The sequence below is a fragment of the Vicugna pacos genome, chromosome 16, assembly GCF_048564905.1.
Source record: "Vicugna pacos chromosome 16, VicPac4, whole genome shotgun sequence".
Lineage (NCBI taxonomy): Eukaryota > Metazoa > Chordata > Mammalia > Artiodactyla > Camelidae > Vicugna > Vicugna pacos.
In genome coordinates, this window is record NC_133002.1 from 26,643,648 (window position 1) to 26,654,199 (window position 10,552).

At 42.3% G+C, this 10,552-nt stretch overlaps 1 protein-coding gene across 4 annotated transcripts in view; it reads left to right on the top strand.

Moving 5' to 3' along the window:
- LOC140686254 (trafficking protein particle complex subunit 9-like) overlaps positions 1-7,955 on the top strand; it is a 71,520-nt gene extending 63,565 nt beyond the window's left edge. For all 4 annotated transcript variants that reach the window (XM_072939976.1, XM_072939974.1, XM_072939977.1 and 1 more), the window contains one exon: positions 7,429-7,955. In XM_072939976.1, coding sequence (XP_072796077.1) covers positions 7,429-7,677 — 249 coding nt within the window. In that variant the 3' untranslated portion in view covers positions 7,678-7,955. The remainder of the gene's footprint in view (positions 1-7,428) is intronic.
- The last annotated feature ends 2,597 nt before the right edge of the window (positions 7,956-10,552 follow it).

Genomic DNA, 10,552 nt, shown 5'->3' on the forward strand with positions numbered 1-10,552 from the left:
TGTCTTTTTGCTTTAATTTTTGTTTTCTTTTCTGTGCAAAAGCTTGTAAGTTTAATTAGAACCCACTTGTATATTTTTGCTTGTATTTCTATTGCTTGAGTAGACTGCTCTTGGAAAATATTGTTGAGATATATGTCAGATGTTTTGCCTATGTCTTCTTCTAAGAGGTTTATAGTGTCTTGTCTACAATTTTAAGTCTTTAAGCCATTTTGAATTCATTTTTTTGTATGTTGTGAGGGGGTAGTCTAACTTCATTGATTTACATGCAGCTGTGCAGTTTTCCCTGCACCATTTGCTGAAGAGGCTGTCTTTGCTCAATTGTATGTTCTCACCTCCTTTGTCAAAGATTCAATTACCAAAAGTTTGTGGGACTATTCTTGGTAATTTTGTTTATCCATTCATTGATGGATGGATATTTTTAGTGACTTTTAGCTACTCTGAATGATACTGCTATGAATATTGATGTGCAAGTTTTTGTGAGAATACATTTCCATTCTGTTGGCTGTACAGTTGGCCCACCATATCTGTAGTTTCCACTTCATGGATCCAGATGGCTGATTGCAAAGGGACTTGATCATCCTTGGATTATGGTATCCAGGGTGGGGGGTTCCTGAAACCAACCCCCCGAGGACACTGAAGGATGACTCTACATGTAGGAGTGGAATTGCTCAGCCACATAACTCTAACCTTTTGAGGAAACATCGGGCTCTTCCAAAGAAGCTGCACCATTGCCCCTTTCCAACGGCTGCATATTGAGGGTATCCATTTCTCTGCCTCCTGACTGACACTTGTTATTGTCCATGTTTTGATTATAACCATCCTAGTGAGTTTAAAATGAGATCTCATTTTGATTTTGATTTCGCTAGTGATGCTGACCATCTTTTCAGATGCTTATTGGCCAATTGTGTATCTATTTAAATCCTTGGCAAATTAAAAAATTGGGTCGATTTTCTTTGTATTGTTCAGTTGTAAGCATTTGTTTTATATCCTGGATACTAGTGTCTTATTAGATATATGCTTTGCAAGATTTTTCTCCTATTCTGCAGATTGTCATTTCACTTTAATTTTTTTAAACATTAAAACAATTTCTTTATAGGGGAGGTAATTAGATTTATTCATTTTGTTTTTCTTCCTTAGCACGCACTCTATCATTTGAGCTACCCCTTTCCCCTTTCATTTCACACTCTTGATGTTGTCCTTTGTAACAAATGATTTTAATTTGATGAAGTCCATTTTATCTATTTTGTTTTATCACTTGTGCTCTTGGTATTGTATCTAGGAAGCCATAGCCTATCCTATGACCACAAAGATTCATACTATGTCTTCTTTTAGAAAGTTCATATATTTAGTTTTTACGTTTCTGTCTGTGATCCATTTTGAATTAATATTTGTTATATAAAATACTGGGTCCAGATTCCAGATTCATTCTTTTGCCTTCAGATACCCAGGTGTCTCTGCTCCATTTGTTGGATAGACTATACTTTCAATGGAGTGTTGTTGGCACATTTCTGGAAAACTGACTGTAAATGTAAGTTTCCCCCCAGGATTTTTTATTGTGTCTCATAGATTTCTGCATCCAAACTTATGACAGAAGCATAATGACTTGAGTGCTATAGATTTGCTGTAACCTTTGAGTGAGTCCTCCAAATTTGCTCTTCTTTTTCAAGATTGTTTTGGCTGACCTGGGTCCCTTGCTTTCAATATGAATTTTGGGATCAGTTTTTCAATTTTTGCAAAGAAGTCAGCTGGAATTTTGATAGGGATTCCATTAAATATGTAGATTACTTTGGGAAGTCTTAACATTTTTAACAATATTTTCTACCATTGCATGATCATGGGATGCCTTCCATATATGAAGATATTTTAAATTTTTTTTGGTGATACTTCAAAATATTCAATGTACAAATCTTGTAAACTTTTGTTAAATGTATCTCTCATTTTATTTTTTATGCAGTTGTAAATGGAACGGCTTAGCTTCATAAGGGTGGGACTATATATATCAATTTATTTATTTCTAGGATTCCTACATAGCAAATACACTAGGTTTATATTTGCTACATTGATCTATCCACAATTCTTCCCACCCCCGTGTCATAAGAAACCAAGACCCAGCTTAAGCCATCTGAACACCTATGTGGAAGTGAGAAATGAGACCTTTGGGTGGGGTTTGTGTAGATGATACTGAGATCTTATTCAGGATGGCTTCATCTTAATTTCTTTTAAACAATCCTTTCAGAGTACATAGTCAGATACATTAGGAAAATGCTGTTTTGATGTGCGGAGGAGCTAAGACTATAATTTTCAAGTAATTTCTAGTGAGAGTGTTGTACTTGAAACATAATTTGCATCAATCTTTGAAGATTTATGTTTCAGGAGCTTTGAGTAAATAATACCTGTCTTTATTCAATAACTACAACTAAATGCTCAAGCAACATGTAAGAGTTTGAGCAAACTGCTCCCGCCCCGTAGTGCTGGTTGGTTGCAGCTGTAACTGGAGTCAGCGCTTACCTCGCCCAGTACACTTGTGCTGATCTGCTCAAAACAGTTCGTCCAACAGTTTGTCGGTAGTCTTTTAGACAAAGCCATAAAGCATTGATTTAAGGTTGCTGGAATGTAATCTATTCTTATTAATATTAAGTAAGCACATATTGAGTACTTACTGTATGTTGGGAATTGTCCCTCAGCCTCACATGAATATTACTTCTAATAAAACCTCTCATATTTCCCTGTTATTTGCACTTTACAGATAAGGAGACTGAGGATTAGGTCTTCTCTCTTTTGGGGGGAGCTCATTATCAATGATGGGAAGTTGTAAGGAAAAAGATATTGATTCATCCAGAGAAAATATTTTTCTGAGATTCAGTATTGAAGAAGGTAACCACTGAAGAGGGTGATCATTGTTTGAGTGAGACGAGCCCCGGGTTGTACGGAGTCAGCATCCCTGTCCTGGACGCTGCACGTGTAGAGCTGCGTGGTGGGTGAGGCGGCGCGGCCGCGCAGGGAAAGCGGATGCCGGGCCGTTGGGCTGTGCTCAGGCCCAGTGGGGCTTTCTCCTAAGAGCAGTGGACCGTCATTGACAGATTTTAAGTAGGCTAGTGCGATGCTCTCGTAGATCACTTTTGTCTTGTAGAATGCTTAGAAACATTTAGAAGGCTCGGCAGGAGGTGATGTGATGAGTCAGAGTAGGGTGGCTGCAAGGTGTAGCAGTGTTCAATTTTCAAGTGATTTTCAGTCCCAGGTTTGTGGCTCAGTAGACGTGTCACTTTGGATGACACACCCAAGGAAGTGAAACAATTTATCTAATCAATAGAAGCAGTGATGTACAGAACTCCCAGGACTGCTGTGTAGATCCAGTGAGATAACGTGTGCACAGTGTGCAGCATGGTCCCCAGCACAGAGTCAGTGCTGAGGGAGTGCCAGTGAGTACCTGGTAGGACAGGTGTGGGTGGTGGATCTCGTTGACTGAGGAAATTTGCCCCTGAAGGAGGGGTCTTGTCACATCTGTGAGTGATTGGCCTGAGCTGGGAGAGGCAGGGAGACCTTGCCCCCGACCAAGGGCCCTGGGCAGGATGGCTATGGGAGGAACACCGTGAAGTTAGCTCTTTGCAGGTGGAGTTGGAGGTGCCCTTGAGACATCTAAGTGCAGTGTCACAATCACAGAAGTGGTCTGGTCCCGGGCTGTGCATTTTCCTGCTGAGATATTGATCTCTGAACGCGAAGACATACTTTACAGGACAAGTGAATAGTAGTATCATCTCTCATCAAAGCTCACATCTCTTTATTCATCACTCACTTTGCTAATTGGGTACTTACAGAACACACTTCACTGTCCTCCCCTGGGCTCAGGCTCCACAGAAAAGAGCTGGTGAGTCTCCCTCTTTTCCAGAAGAAGACACACTTAGCTGGTAGACATCTATACCTCGCCAGACTTAGAATTTTAGGTTGTTGATTTAATTCTATTTTCTGTTGGTCATCTCCTGACAGGAGAGACGTTTTACCTCATGGTCAGGTTTCAATTAGCTGTTACTGAGAATTGCTGGTCTGATCCATAGTGTATTTATTCTATTAACTTTGTAGAGTACTTATCATTTTTCTGTCTTTGCTCTTTAATTTTGTTTGCCCCTTCAATTTTCTATCTTATTTGGGACCTTATTTTATTTTTTAATTAAAAAATGTCTATTAGCAGTTAACAAAACAAAAGCAAAGAAAAAATGCACATGATAGCTAAATTTAGAAAATATCTTGTGTGTTTTCTGTCTCAACAATGGAGGGTTCTAGAAACTCGTGAAAAGCTTCATTACATAAGTTCCTTTAAATTCTGATTAAGAAATAAAACCTTCCTTCCTCATCTTTCAAGCTGCACAGCTAATTGTCAAGAAAGTGAGGGGAAATTCTCAGAAGCCAAGACAAACCAGAAAGCAGGGATTCTGGGAGATACGTGAGCCTTAGAAGCCCTGGGGTGCCGGTTGGCTCCTGAACTGAGTTTCAGTTGCCCTGGCAGGAGGGCAGGAGGTGAGCCTGTGGCCTCTCACACTGGGAGTTGGATGGCTGTTCTTATATAAGGCCAAGCACATCCTGAGAATCCTGCTTTATAAAAGGTTGAATTAGAAAGAAAAGAATAAAAGCATTCCTCAAGGCAAGGAAGTAAGGAAAGTAAAATTTTTTGGAAGCGGGAAAAAATAACATATCCAAAGTAAGGATTTAGTTTAAAGCTGTTCTGGCATGAGAGTGACCACAAACCCATGGCAGAAAATCACAGCTCCTCCCGGAAAGAGAAGGTGTGTTTTGAATGAATCAGTGGACAGCCATTCTGAAAAAGGCCTCCAGAGTCTTCTGGATCAAGATACTGGACTCAAACACCTCCCTTCCATGGTCTCATTTAAATAACCAGAAAGGTTTTAAAGGAAAGAAGCCATAATCATAGTTCTATTTATTGACATTACTTTATGCTAGGAATTCAAAGGTGACTATGGAGTTGTCTCCTCTTTTATGGACCTTACTTTCTATTTGACATAGTTGGGGAACTTGGTGGAGGGTGGTGTTAGTATGTTGCAATTAACCAGGAGAGGAGTTTAAGAAAGCAGTGAAGGGTTGGTGACATTTTTCGCTGAGGACAGTCCTGTTCAGTTGGCTTGTAATTACAGGCTCGTTGAGTTGTCACTGGAGGGAATTAATCTTAAGGAATTTGGACTTAACTCAGGCCTCTTCAGAATGGACAAGTGAACCTGGAGAAAGACAGTCAAATCTGTGCAGACATTGAAGTTCACTTCAACATGTGGTATCCATGAGCCAAAGATAGGACTAGTAGGCAGCACTTCTTGAGGACAGAGGAGTGGTTTTTAAGGTTCTTCAAGAATGAATCCCAAGGTACCGGGATGACCAGTTGTCAAACTGTGACTTTGCTCTTTGGACGGTGTATCCACCAAGGGTATTGGCCGTTTATAAGTTTCCATTTCTCCTTAATACATGTCAGGTTATGAGGACGTGGGCATAAACGTTTCACACCTTGTCAAGGTGACTTTGGGTACCTGCCTAGAATCATGGGCACAGTTGCGGCTGCATCATACATCTTGCCGCACATCCCGCTCCCCGGCTCCGTGATCACGGCAGAGTGGTTCCTTATTGAGCTGTCCATCTCCTCTGTGACATCGTAACCAAACAAAAGATTGGAGAGTATTAGCTTGGCTTTTTTCTTTTCTAACATTCCCTTCAAATTATGATGACTGATAGTGGACCCAGTTACGTTTGCAGATGATTTACAAGTAGGGCTGTCAGTACAAACCTTGTAATCCCCGCTGTGTGATCTAGAGAAGAAAGTTACACTCTTTCCAAATTGTTTTGATGCACTTATGTGGGAAAATGATGTATGTTTGAATATGTATTTCCTCTCTTTCTCATCATGGCTAGAGATGAATATTTGTAGACATGGAATGAGTACTCTGTATTTGAACTGTATGGTCCCCTAAATTCTCCCCAGCTTTTTAAAGTCATCACTGGAGTGCTACCTCCAGAGTGCCGCAAAGCATCCAACACTGCCTGCTCTTCGGACACTGTAAGTTTCCAAGTTGGAGAAGGCTGCTGGCTGGTGAGGCACTCTCTCGCACATCTCTGGTTGGGTGATGTGAGCTGAGAACACAAGAATTGGCAGACAGTAACTAACCACGATCAGGTCCATTTCTGGAACACTCATGGAGGATTTTACACCTATGGTAGTGGAATACGTTATTTCATTTAGTTTTCCCAAAAATCATAATTAGATTTTATCACCTGTATTAAAAAGGAAACTGTCAAAGAGAGTGACGTGCAGACTTTGGACTGGAACACGGGTCTTTCTGATCCCTGTCTCTGTTCCCTCCCCGGCCTATCCTTGCAAATGACCAGGAGACTCTTCCTCAGTCTTGAGTTTCCCTCTGATGTTACCGCTCTCTTTGTTTCTAAGAGAGGAAAACAAGTCTAAACTTACTTTCCAGTTGGAAATGGAATGGAGAGTTAACGTTGGAAGCCGGGAGAATCTGTCCTGTGATGAAGTGGTCTCCGAGCCACTTCCACTGGGATGTCACATCACTGTCTGGGCCCCTTGCTCAGCCTGTGCACAGGTGACAGCGCAGTTGTGCCGAGCAGTCCTCCCGGACAGGGCAGTGGGTTGGAAATGAGTTTGGGGATTTGGTTTCATTACACAAGTTCCTGAGGGCCTTGACCTGGCACTTCGAGTGGGAGCATTCCCTGTCCCACAGACTGTGCTCTGGGCCCGTGCAGACCTGACGTGGCCTCAGCCTGAGTCTCAGGGCCCGTGGTGATGAGGAGCATTTTAGCCCATGGTCTGCCGGAGGCTCTGAGACTACTGGGCTGTGGGACTTTGTCCAGGATGATAATAATTCCTCCCCGAGTTTCAGATTTCCTTGCCTGTGAGCCGGGGTAGTAGTTGTTTCTGAGATGATTGTAATGATTCAGTAATGGGTGCAGCGTGTGCTGACAGGTAGCTGGGTGCTTTAGGAGCAGAAGTCGCAGTCACTCTGTCAGCCTCTCCCTGTGCGCTCTGTGCTTTGAGAAGTTGTGTGTTTGGTGAAAGTCCCGCCCAGACCCTAGGGTCTAGATGAACTGTTGTTCCTTTACTTTCCCTTCCTTTTCCTCTTTCCCTTCTCTGTGTCCCATGTTTAGGTAGCAGATTCCTCTATTTCAGGGAATACGGGCTTTTCTAGTAAAGGGACAGGTGGAATGCGGAGAGGTGGGGCCCAGAGGGGGTCTGGAGTGTCTGCACAGTGCTGCTTCCCTGCGTTTCTGCATCCGGTCCCATCAGTGCACTAAGTCAGCCTTCCTCTTCCTTCCTGTGTCATCGGGTCTCTGTTTTAAGGGAAAACCATTTTTATGGGTCTTTTTTCACTTACGTGTTTCATTCAGATGGTTGTTGCTTTTCTCCCTGTGCTTCAGCGTTCTGAGGAGAAAATTCAGCCGTGCAGCATCCTCTCCGAGCTCTACGAGTTGATCGGCTTCCACTGCAAGTCCACCTTCTTCAAGCGGGTGGCCCCCGTGCGGCACGCGGCCCCCGGCATCCTGGAGCCTGGCGGGAAGGCCTGCTCCCGACTCCTCCTGCAGACGCTTCCTGGCTACAGTCTGTCACTGGACTTGCAGGACTTCAGCAAATGTGTTGGAACTAAAACATTGCTTCAGCCCCATTAACCATGCCTGGTTTGGGCCCTGCTGTCCTGCCTCATCAGGGTGAATCTTGATTCATTTAGAACAGGGCTCAGCAGACTTTTCCTTTCAAGGGCTTGGGGGTAAATATTTCAGGGTCTGAAAACCTCCTGATCTCTGGTGCAGCTGCTCAGCTCTACTGTTTAGATGCCAGAACAGCCAGATAGTCCACACACCCATAGAGCTTTATTAACAGCGGTGGCTGGGGCTGGATTGGGTGTATGAACTGCAGTTTGCCCCCACAGCCTCCTCAATATTGACACCTGCACCAGAGTGTACATTTGTGACAATGGGTGAACTTACACTGACATGTCATCATCACCCATAGCCCATAGTTGACACTAGGATTTACACATTGTGTTGTGCACTCTGTGGGTTTGGACAGATGTACAATGACATGTATCCACCATCACAGCATCATACAGAGTCGTCTGTCTTAGTGACCTTAAAATGCTCCGTGCTGCACCTCATTCATTGCTCTTTCCCCTCTAGCCTCTGGCAGCCACTGATCTTTCAGTCTCTGTGTTTTTCCCTTTCCCAGAACACCATACAGTTGGAATCAGACAGTTGCTGAAACTTCCCAGATTGGCTTCTTTCACTTGGTAATATGCATTTAAGGTTCCTCCATGTCTTTCCATTCCTTGATAACTCATTTCATTTTAGCACCAAATAATAGTCCATTTTCTGGCGGGACCACAGTTTATTTATCCATTCACCTACTGAAGAAGAGCTTAGTTGCTTCTGAATCCTGTTGAGTATGAATAAAGCTGCTATTAACATCTGTATGCAGATTTGTGTGTGAACATAAGTTTCCATTTCATCGAGTAAACACCAAGGAGCACAGTTGCCGGATCATATGTTAGAATTACGTCTAGCTCTGTAAAAAATTGCCAGACCGTCTTCCAAAGTACCTGGGCCATTTTTCATTCCCACCAACAATGCATTATAATTTCTGGTGCTCCACATCCTCACCAGCATTCGGTGCTGTCAGTGTTCTGCATTTTGGCAGTTCTGACAGGTGTGCAGTGGTATCTCGCTGTTTCAGTCTGCATCCCCTTGATGACAGGTGCTGTGGAGCATCTTTCCAAAGGCTTCTTTGGCATCCAGATTTCTTCTTTGATGAGGTGTGTGTTCAGGCATTTTGCTCATTTTTAATCAGGTTATTCATCCTTCTTGTTGAGTGTAAAGAAATTTTGTTATATTCTGGATTTCAGCCCTTTATCAGTGTGTCCCTGCCCTTCACCTTCAGTGCCAGAGTTGTCCTTTGGGTCTCAGTGGAGTGTCAGATCTTCAAAGAGGTTCCCTGTCTTCCCTCAGCCTAAATACTGTCCTTGTATTTTTCACTTTCATTGACTCATTTTGTTCTTTTTAAATAGCATTTCCCATAATTTGTAAGTATATTAAAGAGAAAAGGGCAATGATTGAACACCGCCTGCCCCACCAGGCTGTGTGCCCTGTGAGAGCAGAGGCCCTGTCCACACTCACCGTTTCCCATGACAGCACATGGCACATGTCCATGTAAAAGTGTGTAACGTGGGGCCAAACCTGATGAGCAGCTATGACGACATGTGTTGTCTACCATTTATTGAGTAGACTTTGTTTCTGATCTTAATTATTAAATCATATGAATGAAACTTGGTTGTTTTGAAAAATAAAACAACAAAGCACACCTCAATGTGATTGGTAATTTCTACTTAGATTTCTGACCCAGGAGGGGATGTTCACCATCATTTTGTGGAGGAGGTTGGGAAGGTAAAGTAAGAGAGTGAGATCAAATAAAGTAAAAATGATAACAGTCACTTGGCTTTATTTTCACTGAAATAAAAGTTATTTTAAACCCTATCTCAGCTGTTGTTCTGTTGTTTTAAACATTTCTCATAGAATTAAATGGAAGCCCACTAAACCCTGAAAGGGAAACTGTGTGCTCAGGCCCTGAAAATTGTTTATGTCTATTTCTTGAGATACAAATTTCCCTGCTGGTTACAGAAATTCGAGGCGGGAACACACAGTGCACTGCATGTGTCTGCCGGCTTCACGGGCTGCTCAGTGTCAATTTCATTTTCTTGGGTTGCAGTTTATACGCATTTCCATGAGAAATATTGCTCAGGCTTTTCCTGAATGAAGGATTGAATTTTTCACAGGAAATAATATGAATGAGAGTGACAAGGCACAAGGGTTTCCAATAAAGGAATAGTTGATGTAATAAACTCTCACTATGGTGAATATTTTTAATAAAAGCCAGTTGAAAATTTTATCACTAGGTCAAATGGCACAATTCCGTCTGAAGAAAAAAGATTCAAATTTGAAAGAAGAAGTGGTTTGAATCAAGTAGAAATTATGATTTCTAAACTATTTGTTGTAAGAACTTATACTCAGTCTTATCATAATTGCCAGTGGTAGGAAGTGGATCATTATTATTTATTAAAAAAAAATCCACAAGGAGCTATTTGCCCCGTTCTTGATGCGGCAGTCCTGTGGTTAGTTAAGTTGGGACATTTAGGAAACTTAGCTAGGTTTTCGGGAAATTGATTTAAGCCACTTTATCTTTACTACAATCTCTTCTTTTGTGTCGGCATATGGTCCATACATATATAAGGGGAGGAACAACCTCCAACTCGGTTTTACAGTGCAAACCGCAGGAACTTCAAAACGGCACTACGAAACAGACTGAGAAACCAGAGTAAGAGTTTCTCCTGCAACCCGTTACCTTTGTGCTGGATGAACGAATGTATCTCCACATGCTCAGATCTGAGAGATAAGTGTGTGTGAAAGCCGTCCTTCAACAAGCTTGAAGGGAACACAAAGTTCCCTTTCAGTTGCCAACGCCACTCCATACATATATATGGGGAGGTACAAGCTC